At 45.9% G+C, this 26,247-nt stretch overlaps 1 protein-coding gene across 1 annotated transcript; it reads right to left on the bottom strand.

Annotated features, from left to right (window-relative positions):
• Positions 1-3,269: 3,269 nt before the first annotated feature.
• Positions 3,270-22,480, bottom strand: LOC140725903 (deoxycytidine kinase-like). Its single transcript, XM_073041839.1, has 7 exons — positions 22,227-22,480; positions 19,857-19,975; positions 15,807-16,000; positions 14,145-14,292; positions 12,835-12,950; positions 8,492-8,591; positions 3,270-3,555 (listed from the first exon to the last, which is right to left on the bottom strand). The coding sequence occupies exons 1-7, from the start codon at positions 22,306-22,308 to the stop codon at positions 3,529-3,531; spliced, it is 786 nt and encodes a 261-aa protein (XP_072897940.1). The 5' UTR covers positions 22,309-22,480; the 3' UTR covers positions 3,270-3,528.
• Positions 22,481-26,247: the final 3,767 nt, after the last annotated feature.

Below are 26,247 nucleotides of genomic sequence, written 5' to 3'. Positions count from 1 at the left end.
CTGCTGCCGTTCAGCAAAAGGTTCAGGACACTAAAAACCAGAACAAATAGACTGAGGAACAGCTTCTACCCCAGAGCTGTGGCCTCCATCACACCACTCCCACAGAACAATGACTGAAACTGTGAGCACACACAAGGACTCAAATACTTGCACTAACGGACTTTGTGCATTACTGTGATATTCTGGTGCTGCTGCAACTTTTTTTCTGCTACTTATCTATTTAATACTGTTTTTCTATTACTGTCTTGTTTTTATCTGCCGCTTTGTATGATTGCCTGAGAGGAAGCTAAACAGAGTTTCATTGTACCGATGTATAATGACAATAAAGGTCATTCAATTCAATTCAATCAATAAATTAATGTTGAAAAGCCCAGATAGATTGAATGTGGAGAGGATGTTTTCTATAGAGGGGGAGTCTAGGACTGGGGGCACAGCCTCAGAATAGAGCAAAGTCCATTTAGAACAGAGATGAGGAGGAATTTCTTTAGCCAGAGGGTGGTGAATTTGTTGAATTCATTGCCAAGAATGTCTGTGGAGGTACTCTGCCATCTGTGAGGAATAGCATCAAGTGACATCTACTCTAGCACACAGGCTTCATCGGCAGATGGGTGGAGGTAAGATCGTCTCAGGAGAAAGATTGATCCAACCTGCATTTGCTTGAGTCTGAATATTGCTCCAGCCTTCCCGGAACTGTTGCCAATTCAGTGGCAACAGTTAATATTCTGACAGCAAGAAATACTGTCCCCAGCTGAGGAATTCTGAACAGCTCTTACTGATACCACCGGCAAGTCGGGTAGAAACTGACCTCAACGTAAGAAGGAAATTGAAGTGCTTATAATCTCAAACAAATAAAACCATAAAATCATAAGGCACAGGAGCAGAATTGGGCCTCTCACCTCATTGAGTTTGCTCCGTTATTTAACTATGGCAGATTTATTTTCCCTCTCAACCCCATTCTCCTTCCTTCCCCCATAACCTTTGACACACTTGCTAATCAAGAACCTATCAACCTCTGCTTTAAGTATACCCAATGACTTGGCCTCCACAGCCATCTGTAACAATGAATTTCATCACCCTCTGGCAAAATGAATTCCTCCTCATCTCTGTTGTAAAGCGATGTCCTCCTATTTTGAGGCTGCGCCCTCTGGTCCTCGATTCTCCCACATTTGGAAATATCCTCTCAACATCCACTCTCTCTTATAATATTTGTTAGGTTTCAATGAGTTTCCTCCCCCCCCCCCTTCATTATTCTACACTCCAGTAAGTACAGGTCCAGAGCCATCAAACACTCCTCAAACATTCACCCTTTCATTCCCAGCATCTTCCTCATACAATTCCTCTGAACCCTCTACAGTGCCAGGACATCCCAAAACCACTCACAAGTCTTGAGGTTTGGTCTGACCAATGCCTCAGTTTCAAGAAGATGAAGGGGAGTTTTAATTGCGCTGCTCAGAATTACGAAGGATTAAGGTACAGTGGTGAATGAGAAGCTGTTTTCAGGGCCAGGAAGGTGGGTCGTGGAGGACATCACCAAAGGACCACATGGAAGGAGAACACACTATTATGGGAAAGATGATTGCTGTGTTTTGGGACATGAGGCCTGGAAGGGTGGCAGGAACTCATTCTATATTCTTCTTAAGCAAATGTTTGCATGGTTGCATGCAAGGAGCAGAGAAGTGAGGATAATTAGAGTTTGCATGCAAATGATGGGTAAAATATAGACCCGTATGCAGACCCACTTTGTCAAGTTGTCATTTATACCTCAAATACATTCACTGACAAGACAATTCTTTTTAAATCCCTGGGTTTCTCTAATTGCAATAATCAAATCAGTTCTTGTATCAGAATAACATTCATTGTGGGCTGCCCACTAATCAGAAGGTTAATTAATTGGTCTGAAATAATCCGTATATTGAGCCTCATCAATGTGCAAAAACTTAACTTCACCGGCCACATGTATACTGAGTGACAGGAGCAGGTCAGAAATAAAAACCGGAAATATAACAACAGAAGGGGAACAGAACAATTCTCACTGAAAACCCTTCAACAGGATTGGGAAAGAAAGGGATCCCACAACCAGTCACATCTCCCCCCCGCCATTCCACATTCTACTTACTACAGGGATCACTCTCTATGCAATTCCCTTTGTCCATTCGTCCCTCCCCACTGATCTCCCTCCTGGCACTTATCCTTGCAAGAGGAACAGGTGTTACACTTGCCCCTACACCTCCTCCCTCACTACCATTCAGGGCCCCAAGCAGTCCTTCCAGGTGTGAGTCTGTGAGTCTGTTGGGGTCATTTAATGTATCCGGTGCTCCCAGGGTGGCCCCCTGTATATCAGAGAGACCTGATGCAGATTGGAAGACCGCTTCACCGAGCAGCTGCACTCCACCTGCCAGAAGAAGTGGGATCTCGCAGTGGCCACCTATTTTAATTCTGCTTCCCATTCCCGTTCCAACATGTCAGTCCATGGCTTCCTCTATTGTAGTGGTGAGGCCACACTCAGGATCGAAGAGCAACACCTTATATTCCTTCTGGGTAGCCTCCAACCTGATGGTATGAACATTGATTTCTCAAACTCCAGTAATGCCCCCCTTCTCCATTCCCCATTCCCATTCCCCTCTCTCACCTTATCTCCTTGCGTGCCCATCTCCTCCCCCTTTACTTTCTTCCATGGTCTTCTGTCCTCTCCTATTAGACTCCCCCTTCTTCAGCCCTTATCTCTTTCACCAGCTCTTTACTTCATCCCTCTCCCCCACCTCCCGGTTTCACCTCTCACCTTGTGAATCTTCCTCCCCTCACCCACCCCCACATTCTCACTCTGACTCCACCCAAAAAAAATTCCAGCCCTGATGATAGGTCTTGGCCCGAAACGTCGACTGGACCCTTTTCCATAGATACTGCTTTGCCTGCTGAGTTCCTCCAGCATTTTATGTGTGTAACAGAGAGGGTTAGGATATCCCATCTGATAGAGAGTCAGTGTGCAATAGAAAGAGAGATTGTATGTAACAGAGAGCGTGTGTGACAGACAGAAAAAGAGAGAGAGGGAGGGAGGGGGGGAGAGGGGGAGAGAGGGAGAGAGAGATTGATTGATTCAGTGTGTGTGAGTGATGTGTGATTGGTAATTGTTAATATGTGGCAAAGTTAGCTGTGATGTGGTGAGTCAAGGATGAGAGCCCAGTACTTCCAGCAGAGAGAAAACACTACTAAACGTGTAATCTGCAGAAATTTGCCATTTTAAATTGTCCTTTATTTTATTGCATAAAGAATCACTTCCTCAATCCACACTGAAGCCAGACTTTGATGCAAGACCATATTTATTCATCCTTTGTTTCTTATTAAAATACTTAACAAAGACAATTGCTATTTTACAATACCTTGAAGAAGTTCAGTTGGTAACTGAAGCTCATATGATGGCAGACAAACACACAGCAATCACACAGTAAAATAAAACATGTCAGCAAATTCACTATTCACTCGCGTTGGCCTATAGATTCCCAGTTCCTCACTCCATGGGATTCACCCGGGTTACAACAAATGTAGAAAGTCTTTGATCTGGAGAAGGAAAGACAGCGAGCATTTTAGTGCTTTTGCCCAGAAGTCAGAGAGTGATTGCAAATAGCATTTTATTGGATCTGGGTTTCGAGGATTTTCTCCTTTAAGAAATGCATTATTCTCACAAACTCCTGGGAGTTTCTGACCCACAACTGCTCTGAAATGCTCTGAGGCTTTATAAGGCATTGGTCAGACCACACTTTCTTTCTTTCTGTAATTTATGCTGCGATATGGTGTGGAATAGGCCCTTGGAGTATTGTGAGCAGTTTTGGGCCCCTTATCTAAGAACCAATGAGCTGGCTTTGGAGAGGGTCCTGAGGAAGTTTATGAGAATGATCGCAGGAATGGAAGGGATACCATAGGAGGACCATTTCATAGCTCTGGGCCTCTGGAAGTTTAGAAGAACAAGAGGGAAACCTACCAAGTATTGACAGGCTTAGACAGAGTGGATGTGTAGAAATGTTTCCGATAGTAGGGCAGTCTAGAACCAGAGGGCATAGCTTCAGAATACGACATCTCTTTAGAGAAGAAATAAGAATAAGGTATATTTAAAGCAGAGATTGATAGTTATTGATTAATAAGGGCATCAAAAGTTACGGGGAGAAGGCAAGAGAATGGAATTGAAAGAAATAATAAATCAGCCATGATTGAATGGTGGAGCAGACTCATTTATGGCTGAATGTCCTAATTCTGCTCATATGTCTTATGGTATTATGGAACTAAGAATAGAAAATTCTAGAAACACTTAACAGGTCAGGCGGCATCTGTGGAGAGAGGAGCAGGGTTAATGCTTCACCAATTTCCCTTGGGCAAAATGCTACAGTTTAGAGAGGATAAGTTAGAGTGAATATGGGCTGTTTATTGATAATGATACATTGATACAACCAATGTTATCTTGGCAGTCGGCAATGAATGTATCAAGAGGGGTTAACAGGCGAGAGGGAGGGGGTACAGTAGATTGGGAAGTTTAAAGACAAGACAAAGGATCTGCAGTCTGGTCAGATCACTCCTGACCAAAGAAACGAGACAGAGGTGAAGGGGGTGAGTAAAGAGCCCAAACTAGAGGAGACTGCAAATGCTGGAATCTGAAAGAACACAGAAAATGCTGGAGGAACTCAGCAGATCGATTAATATCAATGGAAAGAAATGGACAGTTGACATTTAAGATTGAGACTCTTCTTCTGAACTGAGAGTCAGGGGTGAGATAGTCAGCATCAACTGAGAGACAGGGTGAGAGGTGGAGAAAGACCTTGCTTGTGATAGGTGGGTCCAGGAGTAAATAGGCAGGTGAGGGAGAGGGAGATTGGGAATGACATCAGAAGCTGGGAGATGATAAGTGGAAGTGGCAAAGAGCTGAAAATGATGTAATCTGACATCATTCCAACTCTCCTCATCTGCCTGTCAGTCCCCTTTGCTGGTTCCACCTGAGACCTACACAAGATATTCTTCAGTTGCAGGAAATCTTGAGCAACACACACACAAAGTGCTGGAGGAACTAGTAAGTCAAGCAGCATCCATAGGTGGTGGGGGTGGGGGTGGGGGTGGGAGTGAGGGTGGGAGTGGGAGTGGGAGTGAGGGTGAGGGTGAGGGTGAGGGTGAGGGTGGGAGTGGGGGTGAGGGTGGGAGTGGGAGTGAGGGTGAGGGTGAGGGTGAGGGTGAGGGTGGGAGTGGGGGTGAGGGTGAGGGTGAGGGTGAGGGTGGGGGTGAGGGTGGGAGTGGGAGTGGGAGTGAGGGTGAGGGTGAGGGTGAGGGTGAGGGTGGGAGTGGGGGTGAGGGTGAGGGTGAGGGTGAGGGTGGGGGTGAGGGTGGGAGTGGGAGTGAGGGTGAGGGTGAGGGTGAGGGTGAGGGTGAGGGTGGGAGTGGGAGTGAGGGTGAGGGTGAGGGTGGGAGTGGGAGTGGGAGTGGGGGTGAGGGTGGGGGTGAGGGTGAGGGTGAAGGTGGGAGTGGGAGTGGGGGTGAGGGTGGGGGTGGGGGTGGGGATGGGAGTGGGGGTGGGGGTGGGGGTGAGGGTGAGGGTGGGAGTGGGAGTGGGGGTGAGGGTGAGGGTGAGGGTGGGAGTGGGGGTGGGGGTGGGGTGCAGTAAATTAACCATTTGTGCCTCTCCATAGAAGCTGCCAGACTTGTCGAGTTCCTCCAGCACTTTGTGTGTATGTGTTCCACCTATCTTCTGCCAGTTCTTCCTCCACCCATTCCATTTTCCTTTTTATACTGGCTTTCTCCCCACTTTCCATCCGGGCAAAGAGCCTCGACCCAAAACGTTAACTGTCCATCGATGCTGCTCGACCCACAGAGCTTCTCCAGCACTTTGTGTGTAGCTCAACATTATGGTGGGTGAACATTATGTCACTGAATTTACTGAGAGGGGGAAAAGGAGTGTGAGACGAGGCCTCTATTGTGAGGATGGTGTTTGGGGATGTAGCATGTTTTGAAACAGGAATAGTTTAAGAGCTTTGCCCCTCGACGGACATTACTGAGGTGGATGGTCTATGAAATATAAAAGCAGTTTGATACAGCTGTATAGGGAACAGATGAGACCACATGGGGAGAACTCCAGAGCAATGCCAGAGGAACTCAGCAGGCCGGGCAGCATCTATGAAACAGAATGAACAGTCAACGTTTTAGGCCGAGACCCTTCATCAGGATTGGAAAGGAAGGGGAATGAAGCCAGAAAAGGAAGGTGGGGGGAGAGGAACTAGAAGGCAGATAGGTGAAGGTGATAGGTGGGTGAGGGAGGAAATTAGAAGTTGGGAGGTGACGGGTAGAAAAGGTAAATGGCTGGAGAAAATGAATCTGATAGGAGAGGAGAGTGAACTATGGGAGAAAGGGAAGGAGGAAGTGTATCGGGGGAGGTGATAGGCAGGTGAGGTGAGCTGAGAGGGCAGCCAGAGTGGGGATTGGAAGAAGAGGGAAGGGGTAGGGGGAAATATTATCAGAGGTTAAAGAAAGTGATGTTCATCAGGTTGGAGGCTACCCAGATGGAATATGAGGTGTTGCTCCTCCAGCCTTAGAGTGGCCTCATCATGGCAGTGGAGGAAGCCATGGACTGACGTGTTGGAATGGGAATGAAGATTGAAGTTAAAATGGCTGGCCACCAGGAAATCCTGCTTTTTGTGGATGAGGCGAAGAAGCTCGAGGAACCAGTCCCCCAATCTACGTCGAGTCTCACCAGAGTAGAGGAGACTGCATCAGGAGCACCAGATCCAGTAGACCTGGACTGATTCGCAGGTGAAGTGTTGCCTCATCCGGAAGGACTGCTCGGGGACCTGAATTGAGGTGAGGGAGGAGGTGAATGGGCAGGTGTACCACTTCTTCCACTTGCAGGGGTAAGTGTCAGGGAGACCTCTCTACAGTTTGAAGGCAGATCAGAGAAATGCAGGCACTGGAAATCTGGAATAGGAAATCTGAACTGACGCTGAGGAGTCCTCAGTCTGAAACACTGTCTGTTTCACTCTCCGCTGATGCCGCCTGAGCTGCTGAGTGTTCCCAGCCTTTTTGTTTTTTTTATTTCCGTTTAACGATAGATGAGCTGTCAGTAGAGACTGGGCTCACTGGGTTAGTTCCTGGGATGAAGAATTTAACACTCGAAGAAAGGTTGAGCCTGTACTCAATGCAGAATGAAAGATGTTCTGGTGATCTTATTGAAATGCACAAGAATTTGAGGGGGACCGAGAGGGTGGGTGCGGAGAGGATGTTTCCTCTACTGTGGGTATCTGGTACTGGAGGGCCCACCTTCAGAGTATTAAAATGGAGGCTGGAACCATGACTATGAATTTCTTTAATCCAGACAGATGCGGTGGCTGAGTCAGTGAGGTGAAAAATGAGTGGCATTTGAACAGAGGCATGAGGTGAGGGGGGGAGAGTGGTACTGCACCGGATGTCGGATCAGATTGGCATGGCAGAGTAAGCTTGAGAGAGTCAATAGTCTCCTACTCTCTACCGTCTGTTCTCCTCCCTGTTGTTTGTGGGAGCTCTCCGTGTATAGATTGGCTGCTACACTCTCTGTGTCATATATACATTTACAAGGATGTTGCCAGGACTTGAGGACCTGACTTTATTTTATTTATAATATTTATGTATTTTATTTAGCGAAAGCGCAAAGTAGGCCCTTCCTTTGCTGAGTCAGGCCACCTCAGCATCCCCACAACCCTGATATATCCCAGCCTAGTCACAGGACAATTTACAGTGACCAACTAACCTCCCCGATAGATCTTTGGACTATGGGAGGAAACCAGAGGACCCAGGGGGAAACACATGCGTTCCACGAGGAGAATGTACATTGACTCCTTACAGAGTGGCGCTGGAATTGATCTCCAAACTCGAGAATGCCCCGAGCTGTAATAGCAGCACACTAACCACTTTGCTACTGCAGCGCCCGTTATAGGGAAAGGTTGAATAGGTTAGGACTTTATTCCCAGAACATGGGAGAATGAGGGGAGATTTGATAGAGGTATACAAAGGTATAAGGGGTTTTGAAAGGGTAAATGCAAGCAGGCTTTTTTCCATAGAGGTTGGGTGAGACTGGAACTAGAGGTCGTGGGTTAAGGGTGAAAGGTGAAATGTTAAAGGGGAACATCTTCATTCAGAGTGTGGTGAGACGGTGGAACGGGCTGCCAGTGAAAGCGGTGGCTGTGGGTTCAGCTTCAACATTTAAGATAAGTTTGGGTAAGTACATGAATGGGAGGGGTATGGAGGGCTATGACTCTACCACAGTGGTTGGACATGGCTGGTGCGTCTGAAAGGTGTGATTAAAATACATTTACATTCCTTCTAGCGAACCAAAACAGACAGAGAATCCTTCACTCTGTGAAGCTGTGGCCCAGTTCCCAGTTCTATCCATCTTAATTCAATCAACGATATCACACAACATTTACAAAACCTTTTATCCGTAATGGGTCAGCTGCATTTGTGAGATTTGTACTTATCAATATTCCCATACCTTCTCAATCATCTTTTGACATTTGGCTTCATTCTGCTTGAAATCCTCATTGGCGTCCAGTGTCAAAACTGGAATTTCATTCAGATAATCAAAGTGCAAGCTGTAATTAAACACATTAAACCATAAGTCAAACAGGCCAACAGTTTCTCTTTATAAGTAACCAAAATCAATAATGGGACTTTCACCAGACCTTTACATGAGAGATTGCCAGAACTGACATTCCACAGCGGTATTTTGTGTGGGCAGACAGGTTGTCCTATGAACTGTTTGTAACCTGAACAGTTCACAAATTGGAAATGCACCTGCAAACCAAACCAAGTTCCCACTCAGCAGAAGCTGAATCCATGGCAGAAAGCAAATCCATCCCACCAGTCTCTGGAATGTTTATCCAGGCTGCACCCAAGTTGAGAGTTTATAAGCTGTGGAGGACCTGCAGTAAGTATTTTCTGAGTTACTCGGAAATTTCTGAGCAAAACTTTTTACTCCAGTCTCACATCCCTGGTTTAATTGATTCAATCCTCTCTGTAGCTTTATATGGGAGCAGGAGAAGGCCTTTCAGACTTTTGCACTTAACTTTCTATTCAACTTGATCTTGGCTGAAGTGTAGTTTAATTCAGAATAAATAGTTCCTGTTAAAGTATTAACATAATGTAATAAAATGGGTTGTATTGATGGTCCAATGAATGTAGATTATATTTTTGTTCATATTATGAATAAAATACATTTTTGAAATCATTTTAAGAAGTTGGCTCCATTATACTTAATATCCTACCATAAAGCAAAGCACCATCACAGCTCTGACGTTCGATTTCTCTCCTTCACACCACAGCAAGTAGTTTGGAAGGTAACTGCCTCATGGTCCTTCACTGCAAGGGTGATGTGGATTAGAAACAGGGAGTGATTCTTACAATTGTGCAGGGTGAGGGTAAGCTCTCACCTGCACAGTTCCAGTCCCATTGTTGAAGAAATGAAACACCAACACTGGGGAGGCAGACTGAACCAGGCTAATCCAATCAGGAGTTGAATCTGTATTCTATGGAGTTTTGAACGAGGGATGATCTGGTTGAAATATGATAGAATTTTCGGGAGTACGATAGGCTAGATGTCGAGATGCTTTCACCAGTGGGAGCGTCCTGATGAGGGGACGTGGTTATAAGGCAAAAGGGCAGTCAGTGAAAACTCTTATGGAGGGGTTCCTACACACCTCAATTTTCACTGACTTTCCATCCTCTTACGGAGGGTGGTTAATCTCTGGAAGTCTCTGCTTTAGAGGGCTGTTGTGTGGTGGGGTGGAGATACATCCCTACCAAAGGAGGTGTAAGGTACCCCTTCCCTCCGTAATCCTGCATGTCACCCTTGGGCATCTGCTTAGCCCCATGATCATGGTTACATGAAGCCATGGGAGTAGATGGTGGATGGTTGTATCAGCAGCCGGTGCATATCACAAATCCTGGTTATGTGACCACTGATGCCAGGCAGACAATCTCAGAAGAGTATTGATAATGGCTGGGATCATCTGCCTTGTAAAGACACTGTCCAGAAAAAGGCAATGGCAAATCACTTCTGTAGAAAAATTTGGCAAGAACAATCATGGTCATAGAAAGAGCATGATCACCCATGTCATGCAACATGGTTCATTGTGAACGAGAGGGCTGTGGAGGCTGGATCAGCTGGGGTGTTTAAAGAGGAAGTAAATAAATCCTTGAACGATTGAGGGTTAGGGGGAATAAACGCAGAAGAGGAATTTAATTAGCTATAATCATATTCAAGGATGGGCCAGGCTTGAAAGGCCAACTGTTTTCCATTGGAAAACTCCCATTATCTTATGTTACCCCTGGCTACAGCACACCCTTGATGGAGACAGTTCCAGATTTCCACTGCCCTTTGTATGGTAACAAGCTTCCTGAACTAACTCCTAAATGGCTGCCTCTGGCTTTGTGACTGTGTTGTGTTAGACTCCTGGCACTAGGAGAAATAGTTTCTGTCTCAAGCCTATCAGATCACCTGAAGAATCTTCATCGGATCACCTCTTAATCAGCACTCAGTATTCAAGGAAGCAGTGGCCTAGTCTGTGCTGTCTTCCCCATTTTTCAAGCATTTAGTCTCAGTAACAGTCTGGATAATCTCCAAGGTGACCAACATGAAACCAGTGCCACACAGGTGATTGCTCCTAAAATTTCTTTCCAATGCTATTTGTCCACAGGAATTAATGACTAATAACCATTTCTAGGGTTTGTGCTGCTGCTGTTGCTTAGGGAAGGAATGGTGGTTGAACCCATTTTGTTGAATTCCACAATACAAGATGGAAGCCATTGAGCACATGAAATCAAAGTAATTCCCTCAAGAAGCCAACAAGATGACTCTTCTTCCTTTTCCTGATACTCCTAACTTGCCTTTCTTTTCTGGCTGAATACTCATCCCATTCTGATTGCCAGATACTATTGAATTTCTATCCGCTTCATGCTCCCTAAAGATCTAATATGTTTCAATTGGACTATCTCTCATTCAACTAAACTCCATCGAATAAGGATTCAGCTGTGTTAGCTGCCAGTGATTAGACACTCCAAGAATTAGCCTGGTGAACAATCATTTGGACTGCATCCAGTGAAGGCATATCCTTTAGACCGTAGAACAGAGGGGCACAGTACCACTTCTTTCTCTTCACGTCCGCTTTGCTGAGGCTTTTCAACCTTCGAAAGGTTTCAATGAGATTGCCCCTCAATCTTCTAAATTCCAGTGGGTACATGCCCAGAGCCTTCAATTGCTGCTCATATGAAAACCTTTTCAATCCCCAAATCAACCAAGTGTCAGCACATTCTTTCTTAAATAAGGAACCCAAACTGCTCACAATAGTCCAAGTGAGACCGCCCCAGTACGTATTCAGTCTCAGCATTACATCCTTGTTTTTATACTCCAGTCAAACAATATGGAATTAGGCCTTTCGGCCCAGCTGGTCCATTCTGACCTGTATGCCCCATTCAAGCTTGTCTCATTTGCCAATGTTTGGTCCATAATCCTCTAAACCTTTCCTATCCATGCACCTGTCATCTAAAAGTTGATATTGTACCTGCTTCAACCACTTCCTCTGGAAGTCATTCCACATAGATACACTTTGCTGAGCACATTCACTGAACTTTAACATTATCAATGGTGGTATAATGAGTTGCTCTGATGATCTGCTAAGATGTTACATCAATACCCACAAAAATGCAGAGAACTCCTGGATTTCCCCTTTTCTTTACTATTGAGCTTGGCAGGAGGGCAGGTGATTTGAGGGCGCAGTCTGGAGGTCAATAGCAAAAGAACCAGAGGGCACAGGAGCATAATTTTACTTCTGAGGCAGAGCTATGATATGGAACACTTTGGGAGGGCTAAACAGGGTAGGACATATACAGTAAGGCACTGAGAAGTTCTGTCGAACAGAAGGATCTGGGAATACTGATCCATAATGCCTTGAAAGTGGCATCACAGATAGATGGGGTCATCAAGAAAGCTTTTGGAATTGGGATGTTATGTTGAAATGGTATAAGGCATTGATGAGACCTAATTTAGAGTATAGCGTGCAATTCTGGTCACCTGTGTACAGGAAATATATCAGCAAGTTTGAAGGAGTGCAGAGAAAATTTACAAGGATGTTGCCAAGACTTGACCTGAGTTATAGGGAAGGGTTGAATAGGTTAGGACTTTATTGCCTGGAGTGTATGAAAATGAGAGGAGATTTGATACAAAAGCATACAAAATTATGGGCGGTATAGTTAGGGTAAGTGTATTCAAGATGAAGTGGGTGAAAATAGAACTAGAAGTCAAAGGTTAAAAGTGAAAGGTGAAAATCTAAGGGGAATCTGAGGGGGAACTTCACTCAGAGGGTGGTGAGAGTGTGGAACAAGCAGAAGTGTTTGATTTGGGTTCAATTTCAACATTTAAGAGAAATTTGGATAGGTACATGGATGGGGAGGGTATGAATGGTTATGGTCTGAGTGCAGGTTGATGGGACTAGGCAGAATAATGTTCATCACAGACCAGGTAGGCCTAGGGCCTCTTTCTGTGCTGTGGTGCTCCCTGATTCACTGTAATGGAAGGCGATTCAATTTGAACTCTCAAGCTGGAATAAAAATTACAGGAGTGCGGGCAAAGACAGGGAACTGGGGCTAACTGGAGAGTTGTTGCACAGACACGACTCTCTGTGCAGGAGTTCCATTCCCATAAATCTCAGTCCCAACCATGAGATATGAATGGTCAAGTTCACACCATTACACTAACACTATGTCCCCACGTTCCCATCAACTTTGGCCAGAAAAGTAGATGCTGAGTAAAACTGGAAGCAAGCTCCCATGTGTACTCACTGCATTGTCCTTTGATGCAGCCAGTCCTCGTGCTTGGAGTGAAGCCTCTCCAGGTACTCCGTCGAAATTTCCTGCTCCTCCTCCCGTCCCCTCATAATCAGCCTCTTCATACAGACCTGATGAGGAGAAGAGAGAGAGAGAGAGAGAGAGAGAGAGAGAGAGAGAGGCAGTATCCTCACTTAGAGAAGTACATCCAAGCTCTCTGGCCATGCTCCCTGTGTTGTGTTGGTAAGGGAACAGACTGCCCCAGCCTTTCCCAAATTACATTACAACCAGAACTCTCAGCCTATTCCTAACCAGCTCAGCAACAACCACCCCCCCCCCCCGCCCCAGAGCTGCCATTCAAGCATCACTTCAAAAATACTAACACGCTGGCGAGGTTGCATTTGGAATATGGTGTTCAAATTTGGTCATACTGCAATAGAAAAGATGGATAGTAGGAGAATAGGGGTGACCTAATAGAGGTGTATAAAATCATGAGGGATATAGAGGGATTATACACGCACAAAATGCTGGAGGGACTCAGCAGATCAGGGAGCATCTATGGAGGGGGTTGTTCAACATTTCCAGCATCTGCAAAATCACTTGTGTCTGTGTTGTGTATAGATAGGGTGATAGACTTTTTCCCAGTGTTGGGGAATCAAGAACTAGAGGGCATAAATTTAAGGCAAGCGGGGAGAAACTTAATAAGGACCTGATGGGAAACTTTTTCATCCAGAGGATGGTCGGTACATGGAATAAGTTGCCAGAGGAAGTGGTTGAGGCAGCCACATTAACAATATTTAAGTGATACTCCTACAGGTACACGGATAGAAAAGGTTTAGAGGTTTTGGACTGAACACAACAAATTGGACTAGCTTAGATGGCTAGCATGGATCTGAAGGGCCAAAGGGTCCACTTTCGTGCTCTATGACGCCCTGACTTTATGACTACCAGATCTGGCATTTTTATTCCAGTACTACCGAGGGCCTGTTGCACTGTCAACAATACTGCCTCTTTTTTAATTTATTTTCAGGATCTGGCATCACCCATTTCATTTATGAGGTACTTCCTTGAACCGCTGCAGTCCTTCTGGTGAAGGTGCCCTCACAGCGCTGTTGGGGAGGGTGTTCCAGCAGGTACCAGGGACTCACAATATATTTTCCAAGCGACTTAAAGGGGAACCTGCAGGTGGCGGTGTCCCCCTACACCTGTTGCTCTTGCACTTCTTGGTGGCAAATGTTATCGAGCTTCACGTTTTGTGAACACTGCTGGAGTATCCTGGGTGAGTAACTGCAGAAAGGCCTGGAATGACCAGACAAGAGCCTCACCTCAGGGGTCGCTCGGAGGTAGATGATGCCATCAAGTTTGAGCTGATTTCCAAACCAGTTGTGTATCCAGCCATGCCAGTCCTGGTAGATAATCCACTCCATCTTGTTGATGCAATGGGATTCGTACAGGTTAGTTGCAAAGACATACCTGCGGTTAAAAGAAGTAAAGGTACATGGTGCTTAGTCGAGCTTCCACCTGTTGAGTAGTTCAGGGAACAGTTACTAGAAGTCGCACCTCCTGTGTGAGAGATATGGGTCTTAGGATCACTTGTGTGAGAGATATGGGTCTTAGGATCACTTGTGTGAGAGATATGGTTCTCATTGTTTACATGTGTGAGAGATATAGGGCTCGTTGTTTACTTGTGTGAGAGATATGGGTCTCAGGGATTACCTTCGAGAGAAGAGTTACCCGAAGGCCCAAGGACAATATTAATAAGTGGTTGTTGAATATCATAAACCTGCAGGTGCTGGAAATCTGAATTATAAATAGAAAATGCCGGAAAAGCTCAGCTGGTCAAGCAGCATCTGTGGAGAGAGAAACAAAGAGAACATTTCAGGCTGATGACTTTTCATCAAGACAGGGAAAAGTTAGAAATCAAGCAATTTGAAGAATAAGGAGAGGCGTAGAAAGGATTCTGACAATGTAGTACGGCCCCTCCCACAGAGCAGAGTTCCCTCAGTATCACTCATCTCAAGGTACAGCGCTCCCTCAGTGTCACTCCTCTCACAGTGTGGCACTCCCTCAGTAACAACCCTTCCATAGTGTAGCACTCCCTCAGTAACATCCCTCCCAAGTGAGGTCCTCCCTCAGTATCACCCCTCCCATAGTGAGGCACTACCTCTCTTCCACTCCTCCAAAAGAGGGGCACTCCCTCAGTACTATCCCTCTAACAGTGCGGCTCTCCCCCAGTACCACCCCTCCCACAATGTGCACTGCAGTTCAGAGAGCAGATTACCCTCAGCAATCACTACTCCCTCAGTACCACCCCTCCTTTGTGGCAAAGTTTGCAGATGATACGAAGATGGGAGGAGGGGTAGGTAGGGCTGAGGAAGCAACACAATTGCAGCAGGACTCAGACAAGTTGGAAGAATGAGCAAATAAGTGACAGATGGAATACCATGTTGGGAAATGTATGATAATTCATTTTGGTAAAAGGAACAATAGTGCAGACTATTATCTAAATGGGGAGAAGGTTCAAACATCAGAGGTGCAGAGGGACTTGGGAGTCCTCAAGCAAGACTCCCAGGAGGTTAATTCACAGGTTGCGTCTGTGGTAAAGAAAGGGAAATGCAATGTTGGCATTTATTTTAAGGGGAATAGAATGTAAAAGCAAGGAGATAATGCTGAGGCTTTATAAGAAAACGAATCAGGCCGTACATGGAGTACTGTCAACAGTTTTGGGCCCCTATCTCAGAAGGGATGTGTTATCATTGGAGAGAATCCAGAGGAGGTTCACAAGGATGATTCTGGGAACGAAGGGGTTAACATATGAGGAGCGTTTGGCAGCTTTGGGCCTGTACTCACTGGAATTTAGAAGAACGTAGGGGGACCTTGTAACCTTCTGACTGAGAGATGGGGCTGTGATCACTGAGCAACTCCGAGCACTGTTCACCAACGTCCTCAGTCCGAGGAGAACCAAGGAATCCTAGCACCGTCAGTACCTGTCACTATAGAGAGACCGCTCGAAGAACTGAACCGGGTTGGCTGAGTCCTTCAGCTTGTCGCTGAGGGACCTGAGCTGCGAGCGGGTCCTGCTCAGGCAGGCGTAGTTCTGGAAGGTGTAGGACCATCGCTCTGGCTTCTTGTACATCATCTGCAGGAGGTTGCCTCCGCACTTCTGAGATGCTGTCAGCTCCTTCAGCACACGGGGCGACAGTTCGAGCCACCAGCAGAGGAAGCAAAAGAAAGCAGAAGCTTTAAGTCAAGTTGGGTTTCCTGTCAAGTGCACATGTACAGTGTGGTAGGGGTACAATGAGAACTTGCCAGCAACAGTATCACAGACACATACTGTAGGGACAGGAACTACTCTGCAAAGCAATGGAGCTGTAGAATCCGCCAGGCACCTCCCATCTCGTCAGTTCCCATACAGCTACCCCATACAAAGGGGGGGGGGCAGGGTGGCTCATCAAGAGATGGGATCCTAGCGTACATACAATATTCTCTCCCCTACTGCTCTCCGAGATGTAAAGGGAACTTCACCCCACAGTCCAGACCAATGTTTAACCAACACCACAACATAGATAAGATATGCTCACAAAACCCCAACCTCCCTTCATCCATGTTTGTCCAGCACCCTCTCCTGGTTCCACCCACCCTCTTTGTACACAGATTCCCCCTCCCCCCCCCACCCCTACCTGGTTCCAACTGCTATGCTCTCCTCCCTAATGGTTCCTATTATCACCCCCTGTGCCCTGTACTTATTAGAATCCAGCTTTGGTAGCTCTCTATGTTCCTGTCTATCTCCCTCCAGCAGCTGTCTCAAACCTTCGTCCTTTCCCCTCACTCCATTTGTTTGCTTCTCCCAGCTCTCTTTTTCACTGTCTGTCTCCATCGATTATTCCCCTGCCCCGCCTCTCAGCTCCATCCCTGCTCAGCTCCCATTACTAGCACAAGCTGCCCGTCAGTTTGCAACTCTGCTCACACAGGAGACTGCAGATCTTGGAATCTGGAGCAACAAATGATCTGTAGGGGATGGGAAGGAGCTATCAATATTTCAGGTTGAACTCAGCATCAAACTATTTTATCCCTCCTCGGTCCACCAGGTGGAACTCATTAGGTCAACAGTGTCTATGGAGGGAAATGGACAGTCGTTGCTTCAGGTCAACAGCAAAGATGAATCAGGATGCTCTTGTCAACAACAGCTCAGCATTCAATACCATCACCCACTCAAAACTAATCAATAAGCTTCAGGACCTTGGCGTCGATACCTCCTTGTGCAGCTGATTATTGGCTTCAGGAGGAAGAATCCAGAGGTCCATGGGCCAGTCCTCATCGGAGGGTCAGAAACTCTAAATTTCTCATGTTATTATTTTGGAGGATCCTCTCAATGAAACTTACCGGATGTCGAAATGACTAGATAGGGTGGATGTGGAGAGGATGTTTCCTATGTTGGGGTTATCCAGAACTAGAGGGCACAGCCTCAAAACTGAGGGACAACCATTTAGAACAGAAGTAAGGAGGAATTTTTTTTTAGCCAGAGAGTGGTGAATCTGTGGAAAGCTCTGCCACAGACTGTGGTGGAGCCCAAGTCCATGAGTATATTTAATGCAGAAGTTGACTGTTTCCTGATTGGTCAGGTCATCAAAGGACATGGCGAGAAGGCAGATGAATGGGGTTGAGTGGGATCCAGGACCAGCCATAATGGAATGGCGGAGAAGACTTGATGGGCTGAATGGCCTAATTCTTCTCCTATGTCTTATGATCTGTCCTGGGCCCAGCACATGTGCAATTATGAAGAAAGCATGGTAACATGTCTACTTCCTTAGAAGTTTGCAAAGATTCGGCATGACATTTAAAACTTTGACAAGCTTCTATAGACGTGTAGTGGAGAGTATATTGACTGGCTGCATCACAGCCTGGTATGGAAACACCAATGCCCTTGAAGGGAAATCCTACAAAAAGTAGTGGATATGACCCACCGTTGAGCATGTCTTATGGATCCCACCACATAGGCCATGCTCTCTTCTCGCTGCTGACATCAAGAAGATGGTACAGAAGCCTTAGGACTCACACTACCAGGTTCAGGAGCAGTTATTACCCCTCAAAACCCCTCAAACATCAGGTTCCTGAACCAAAGGGGATAACTTCACTTGCCCCATCTTTGAAATGTCCCTACAATTTATGGACGCACTTTCAAGGACACTTCATCTCATGTTCTTGGTGGTTATTGCTTTTTTTTAATTATTATTTCTTTCTTTTTGTATATTGTTGCTTGTTGTGTTCTGCATACTGGTTGCACACCCAAGTCGGCACGGTCTTTCATTTATTCTATTGTGGTTACTATTCTATTATGGATTTATTGAGTATGCCTGGAAGAAAATGAACCTCAGTGTTGTATATGATGACATATATGTACTTTGATAATAGATTTATTTTGAACTTTGACCCATTGAGATCCTCCAGCATTCTGTTCTTTGATGGCAGTTGAAGTTGTGGATTTGATCTGATCTAGATGATCACTTAGCTGCTTTTGTTGGTATTGTTCCTTACTGGGGAGGGACAAAGGAACCTACATTTATATAGTGCCATTCATGACCATTAGATAGCCCAGCAAACTTTACAGAGAAGGAATTCCATTGTGAAGTGTAGTCACTGTATACTGTTGGAGATTCAATTGACCTACTGAGTTCCTCCAGCATTTTGCGTGTTGCTCCATATTTCCAGCAACTGCAGAATCTCTTGTGTATACTGGACACCTTTAAGGCTCTGCCCCTCTATTCCATACATCTCCACCAGAGGGAGTCATTTTCCATCTTCACCCAATCAAAAGCTTTAAGTAACTTTAATATTTTAATTTGATCAATTCCTTAAATAGCCCTTATACTGTGAATGCTCCAGCAAAAGATCTGTCAACCTCTTGTTATATTTTATTCCTCGTCACAGCTAGTGGATCCATTCTAATTAGATTACACAGTGTAACAGTTGAATCGTTGGGTCCTAGCATCCTCAAAGTTAACGCCCTTGTGAGATCCAGTCCTTAGCCAACCAGAGCAGTCTGAGAAAATATTCGGGGCTTGTTAAGTAGATTGATGGAGGATTGGAGAGGAGATGAGGGAAGTTTTCCCTCAGAGTCATAGTTTCATGAAGTCACACAGCATAGAAGTAGGACCTTCAGCCTAACTAATCCACGTCGACAAAGATACCCATCTAAGATGAAGGGTCTCAGCCCAAAACATCAATTGTTTATTCCCCTCCGTAGGTACTGTCTGACTTGCTGAGTTCCTCCAGAATTTTGAAATGTGTTACCCATCTAAGCTAGTCTATGTTTGGCCCATAACTGTCTAAACCTTTCCTATCCATGTACCTGTCCAAGTGCCTTTTCAGTATCAATATGGTACCACCTCAACCATTTCCTCTGCCAGCTCATTCCGTATATAGATCACCCTATGGGTGAAAAGGTTGCTCTCACGTCCCTTTTAAATCTTCCCCTATTATGTTAAATATATGCCCTCAAATTCTTGATACCCCAACTCTGGGAAAAAGTCTGTCACCATTCATTCTATCTATACCCCTCATGGTTTTGTCTATAACATCACCCTTCACTCCAATGATTAAAATCTGAGCCTGAAATGAATGAGGATGATGAGTCAGCGTGAGGATGTGAGATAGGCAGGAACCTCCATCACATTTAAACAGTACCTGGATGTGTGCTTGGAGATTAGGGACCTACAGGACTCCAGACCTCGTGCGGGAAGGTGGGGTTTGAAGGAATAGCTTCCTTCTGTGTCACAAATCAAGAGAAGGATATTCAACCCATCAAGCCTGTGACTATGACCAATCTCTTTCAAATCCCCTGCACCTACACCCAACTCTCAAGTTCTCCCACCCATAGCTCTCAGGAATCAAACAATCTCAGGCATGAAAATCTCTGACAGTCAGCTCAAGGACAAGCCTTCTAAAGGTGGAGAACCCTGCCAATGAAGAACCCTCTTCCCACCTCGTCTCAAGTTGATCCACCTCAAAATAAAATGCAATTTTGAAGTCTCTGATACCTCGGAGTCTTCTGTGTCAGTTTGAATACTGCAACACCAACGGGCGATTGGTTCCAGCACCACGTCCCAGTCCTGGCTTGCTTCTGCTAGAATCTGAATCAGCGTTGATTTTCCTGCAGCTGTAAAATTACCTTTGGTGAAGTAACACTTTGTTTAAAGAAGCAAATCTGAGGTAAGATGTAACTGAATAATGTGGTAGGTCCAAGGGGCAAAAGGATTCAGACCTGGTCCTTTGGAAATGAGAACACGTACGATTGTTTGGACAACAGCACGATGGGTCAAATGGCTTCTTTCTGGATGGAGGGTCATAGAGAGATACAGTGGGCCCTTCAGCCCACTGAGTCTGTGCTGATCATCAGACCCCCATTTACACTAATCCTACATTAATCCCATTTTATTCTCCTCACATTCCCCTCAACTCCCCACCCCCCAGATTTTACCCCTCACTCACACACTGGGGACAATTTACAACAACCAATTAACCCACCAGTCTCTGAACTGGAGCACTCAGGAGATCTCATACAATCACAGGGTGACCAAGCCAACTTCATTCAGATTGCACCCAAGGTCAGGACTGGACTGAGGTCCCTGTCGCTATGAGCCAGTGATTCTACTAGGCCAGGGACTTTTGTTGAAATTAATTCAGAAGTTACACAGCCCTCCACAGGGTCATCAGAACACCAGAGTTTAAAAAAAGGCCAATCAATATTCTATTTAATAATCTATGAACCAGAATTAGTTCACAACCTGATAGTGAGTGAACATTTACATAAAAGCTGTTGTGGTGTGACAGTGTGATCAAGAGGGAGAAAGACAACCCTTCTCTCAGTTTCTAGCTTTGAATTACACTGATTTCCAGGATCTGAGATAAAATTTTCACAGGAAACTGGGCAGTCTATCCATGAGTAAAATGGTCCAATAAGAAATTTGTACTCAGTGACTGAATACCCATTGTCCATTAAAGGAGGACACCCCTAGACTTCATGTCATTCTCTGTAAAGTAACTTCTTCCTCCTTTTCCCGAGACTGTGGCCTCTGACTCTAGATTCTCCAATTAATTGGGAAAAGTCTCCTGGAATTTATCCCATCAACCCTCCTCCAAATCCTGGACGTCACTGTAGGATCTTCTCTCCTTCCTCTACAGTCCAGTGAGCCAGTCTGACTTAATCTCTACTGGTTACAGGATGGTAAATCCAGGGTAGATTGACTCCAGGAATGGTCCGAATCCAGCTTCAGTAAACTGATACATGGAACACTGCAGATAAGGTTCCCCCAAAGCCTGATCTTTGCTCAGTCCCTGGAATATGGGTTGGGGGGTGGGGGGGGGGGGAAGGTTGGTTAAGAGCTGTGCAGGTTTTGTGTTGAGGATGGTCAAAGCTGGTTCAACTTCGGGCACTGGTGAAATCAGAGATTCCATTCGAGAAAGTGAAGGCAGAGGGCAAGTTACAACTTTACTGACAGAGGCAGCAGGTGAGGAGAGGACATGGTGGCCAGATCATGGAGAGAACTGAGGACCAGAGTGGAATCAATTTCAAAATGAAGATGTTGCTGAATTGGGATTGGTGAAGAGCAACATATCCAGTATCCATGGGTGAAGGTCAATGAGGCCAGGGGTCAAAGGTGATGGTCAATTATCCCAGTGACCATCAGCGAAGGACTGTAAGCTCAGGGGTCAAGGATCAAATCAGCAATTTTGGAGACCATCAGTGAAAGTCAAATGAATTCAGGGGTCAAGGGCAAAGGTCAATGAATGCAGGGTTGGAACAATCCTCAGCAACATAATGAATGTCAATGAACCTGGGGGTCAAATGTGAAGGCCAAAGGTGAAATTCAACTTTCCCAGGGTCAACGTTCAAGATCGATGTGCACAGGGGACATGGGCAAAGGACAAAGGTTAAAGATTAGCTTTATTTGTGACATTTAAGTTTAAACATCGAAACATACAGAGAAATGAATTATTTTTGCCAGATCAGATCGGCAAGGATTCTGCTGAGCAGCCCATAGGTGTTACCCCACTTCCGGCACCCACATAGCATGCCCACAACTCACGAACGCCGACTGTATGTCCTGGGAACGTGGGCGGGGAAAGGAGCACCTGGAAGAAATTCACGTGGTCACAGGGAGAAGGTACAGTCTCTTACACTGGTGGAAACCTGGAAATGGTCAGATTGAGGGAAGGAGTCACAGAGAGAACAGATATCGGTGGGAAGAGAAACTGGACCAGGGTGGAAGGTTGAAATCAAGGCCAGAAGAAATGCTCGGTGGAGCAAGAGCAGGTTTGTGAAATCAGTGAGAGAAAGGATCAGGTAGAGGCTCTTCCCCCACTTCAGGGCAGCCCCTGCTCTCCGCCCAGTCAGGAAGTTCACTCACCTATATTCCCCTCGATGGAGACCCTCCTGGGGACGTTGCTGCAAGAGTTAGCACGGCTCCGTTTGCTGGGAGGCAGTTCCATGGTGTGGAGTCAGGCAGGGATTAATGGAAGACTCTTTTTCCCGCTCCCTCTCTGGAAAAGTGAATCGCTGGCAACAAGCGATTCTCTCACTTTCTCTCGCTTTCATACCGCGCGCTTCAATAATTGTCATGTGAGAAAATTAACTTACTAGCTTCGCAAACCACACCTCTATTATTGGCCTCATCTGAAGTTGGGTCACAGATGTTCGACACCAGTCATTTCTAGAAACTGCAGCAAGCCACACTGACATCTGGCGCTGTCCTCTGGGAGCAGTGAAACCCCGGGCTGTGGTGGTTCTGAGGGCGCTGGAGGTGGTGTGGGTTCGTACGGAGATAAGGTAAACGACAAACAACCCCAGAAGGAATGAGAGTCTCCATCTGCATGGGAAGTAAGCTCAGGGAGCTGCAGACGTTGGTCACGGTGTGCTTAATGCAGCCTGTCTTAACGACTTGTATTTAAATAACAGGTGCACTCTGAGCCTGCACTGATCTGAACAGTGCAATAGGGTTTTGATGTAGTTCATGGATTCCTTGGCTGCCTGCCACTAGAACCAAGGGGTTGTACAGCATAGAAACAGGCCATTCGGCCCCCACGTCTTTTGCTAACCACCTTGCCTGTCTATACTTATCCCACTTACCTGCCAGTTTGGCGTCACCTGCAAACTAAGCAATCATGCCACCTATACTTTCATCTAAATCATTAATACATTTGCTCATATTGGTTTGTTTTTGTAATACAGGTGTAGTGAAAAGCTTGTCCTGCACACAGATCAAATCATTACACAGTGCATTGAGGTACAACCAGGTAAAACAATAATGAAAGCTACAGAGAAAGTGCAGTGCAGATAACAATAAGATGCACGATCGTAACGAGGTCATGTATACTGTGAGGTCAAGGGGATACAAGAGGGCCATTCATGAGTCAGTGTGTGACATAGAAGCTGACCTTTAGCCTGGTGGTATGTAATTTCAGGCTTTTGCCATCTTCTGCCCAATGGGAGAGGGGAAGAGAGAAAATGTCCAGGGTGGGTGGGCTCTTTGACTGTTCTGGCTGCTTTACTGAGGCAGTGAGACGCATAGACAGAATCCATGGAGGGGAGACTGGCTTCTGTGATGTGCTGAGCTGTGTCCACAACTCTCTGCAGGTCTTTGGGGTCACAGGCAGAGCCATTGCCCAAACCAAGCTCTTATGCATCCAGGTAGAATGCTTTCTCTGGTGTCCCAATAAAAACTGGAAACAGTAGAAGGGGGTGTGCCAAATTTCTTTAGCCTCTTGAGAAAGGAGAAGCATTGATGAGTTTTTTTTTGTCTGTAGCAAACAACAGTAGAGCCAGCAGCAACCCTTGCAGGAAATCACCAAATGGAAAAACAGGCCCCCACTACCACACTGCCTCCTTCCAATGAGTCAATTCTGTATCACCCTGGATCCCATGTGATCTCACCTTCATCCAGGTGGGACCTTGTCAAAGGAAAGAGGTGTCACAGGTAGATGGGGTCATAAAGACATATGAAGGCATATTAGCCTTCATAAATCAAAGTACAGGAGATGGGATTTTTTGTTGAAGTTGTATAAGATGTTGGTGAGGCCTAATTTGGGGTACTGTGTGCAGTTTTGGTCACCTACCTACAGGAAAGATGTAAGTAAGTTGAAAGAGTGCAGAGAAAATTTGCAAGGATGTTGCTGGTACTGGAGGATCTGATTTATAAGGAAAGCTTGAATAGGCTAGGACTGTATTCCTTGGAATGTAGAAGATAGAGGAAAGATTTGAAGGAGGTTTACAAAATTATGAGGGGTATAGATAGGGGAAACTTCTTCACTCAGAGGCTGGTGAGAGTGTGGAATGAGCTGCCAGCACAAGTGGTGCATGCGAGCTCGATTTCAATGTTTAAGAGAAGTTTGGATAGGTACATGGATAGTTGGGGTATGGAGGGCTGTGGTCCCACTGCAGATCAACGGGAGTAGGCAGTTTAAATGGTTTCAGCATGGACTAGATGGGCTGAAGGACCTGTTTCTGTGCTGTACTTTTCTATGACTCTATGACTTCCAAAATCCATGTAGAAAATATCTACCACCATGTCCTCACTGTTTCTTCAAAAGAAAACCTGACACGTTGTTTAATGGTGGTCTAAGTGCTGAGGGAGAGACACTGCAGTGGAACAAACAGTTCACTGAGCTTTAATAAAAACTGTGCAGGACAAAGGGGAATATAATAACAGCTATGCCAACAGGGCCACTGACTAAAACTCTCAAACTAAAATCTAACTGTCACTGTGGTTCAGAAGCAGTAACGTAGTACTAAACTAATACTTCACCTTTGCAGTATCAATCTAAGTTGTGATCTTTCCCAGAACGTGTACTGAAGTAAACAGGGAGCATCACCATCACTGTGCTTCGGACAAGGCACAACAAGAGAAAGAGGGGAGTTAAATAAAACCACAAAGAAACCCTAATTGTCTGGAACAAGCATACTCATGAGCAGGATTTCCGACCCCTTTCAAATGCCTGCCTGTGAAGGTGCCCAGAGTCGTGGTTGTGACAGTGTCCTCCTCTCTAGACGCAGCTCCAGAGGCGCCAGAGACCCGTGTCTGCTGGAAGTTCTTGATGGGAGACTTGTCCAGGATGTCATGAGCTGGAACCTAAGGACGTTCCTCAGAGCCATACCCCTCCCGATCCACGAGATACTGGACCCTGCCCCGCACGCAGTGCCATAAAGAATAGAGCAGGAACCCATCCACTAAGTGGGAAGGAGGGGGAGGAAGTCACCAGCTTGAGAGGGGAAATACAGAGCCCTGGGAGGATCTTCATCAATGATGGTAGACACAGTCTACAGGAAGCACTGTTGATAGTGTTCTCCACTAAGAATGGTCCCATGTAGTGTGGGGCCAACTTGTAGCTCCCAACTTCCAAAGGAACGTTTCTAGACACCAGCCAGACTCTCTCCCTTGGTTTGAGTGGCTTGACCTGTTAGCAGAGCTGATCAGCCTGCTGGGCATATTGTTTCTGACTGTGAGGTGGAGAAGCCCTGGCTCGTCTTTACATGTGCTTGTAGTGTTGGGCCAACTGTTCAGCAGCTTGAACTCCCGTGTCAATTTCCTGGTCAGGGAATTTTGGTGGCTGGACTCCCTTTTGGTATATAAAGAGAGGGACACCAATGGAGGATGACTGGGGGTTTTTGTGAGCAATATCTGCCCAAACCATTTGGGAGCTCCAGTTCATAGGACTGGAAGAGACCAGGCAGCGCAGATTCACTCTCTGTCTGGCCATTAGATTGGGGTGGGAACCAGATGAGAGGCTGGTTGAGGTTCCCAAAAGAGAACAGAAAGCCTTCCAAAAAACTGGACATGAAATATATGTCCTGAGGGAAGTCGCATAGCCTGAACGTGTACTGAACCATAAAGATGGTATTATGAGCTGGCAGGAGCTTGGGGAGAGCAATGGAGTGGACAGAATTGGAAAACCAGTAGTGCTTCCGTCTGACGGAGGCAGGACAGTGATGAAATCCACTGAGAGGGGCAGGAGGCTCAGGCAGCGGGCAGAGCAGACCAAAATCATCTCTCTATAAATTCCAGGGTCAACTGAATCCCCAGAAGGCCAATCAGATGGAAAGAGTGAACCCATTCCAACACTCTGAAGTGCACGGTGGTAGGGACAGACAGCCTGTTGAGAGATCTGACTGCAGGGCAGCCCTCACCTCTGCTTCTCTTCTCCAAATCACCGGGGCAGCAAAGCATGAGAAAGGAAGGATGGGCTTTGGATTGGCATTGTACTCAGATGTGACTAAACACATTGATGGAGGTAGAGCAGTAGATGTAGTGTATATGGATTTCAGCAAGGCATTTGATAAGGTACCTCATGCAAGGCTTATGGAGAAAGTAAAGAGGCATGAGATCCAAGGGGACATTGCTTTGTGGATTGAGAACTGGCTTGCCCACAGAAGGC

Source organism: Hemitrygon akajei, chromosome 4 (genome assembly GCF_048418815.1).
Source record: "Hemitrygon akajei chromosome 4, sHemAka1.3, whole genome shotgun sequence".
NCBI classification, from domain to species: Eukaryota; Metazoa; Chordata; class Chondrichthyes; order Myliobatiformes; family Dasyatidae; genus Hemitrygon; species Hemitrygon akajei.
Note: the sequence above shows the minus strand (reverse complement) of the source record. Positions and strands in the feature narration are given on the sequence as shown.

Coding starts and splice junctions, on each gene's coding strand:
- LOC140725903 (XM_073041839.1), bottom strand. CDS start 22,308: ATGGAACTGCCTCCCAGCAAACGGAGCCGTGCTAACTCTTGCAGCAAC. Junction 8,592..12,834: donor CTGCATCAAAGGACAATGCA/GTGAGTACACAT, acceptor GTTTAATTACAG/CTTGCACTTTGATTATCTGA. Junction 3,556..8,491: donor GTCAAAAGATGATTGAGAAG/GTATGGGAATAT, acceptor TTCCTTCTCCAG/ATCAAAGACTTTCTACATTT.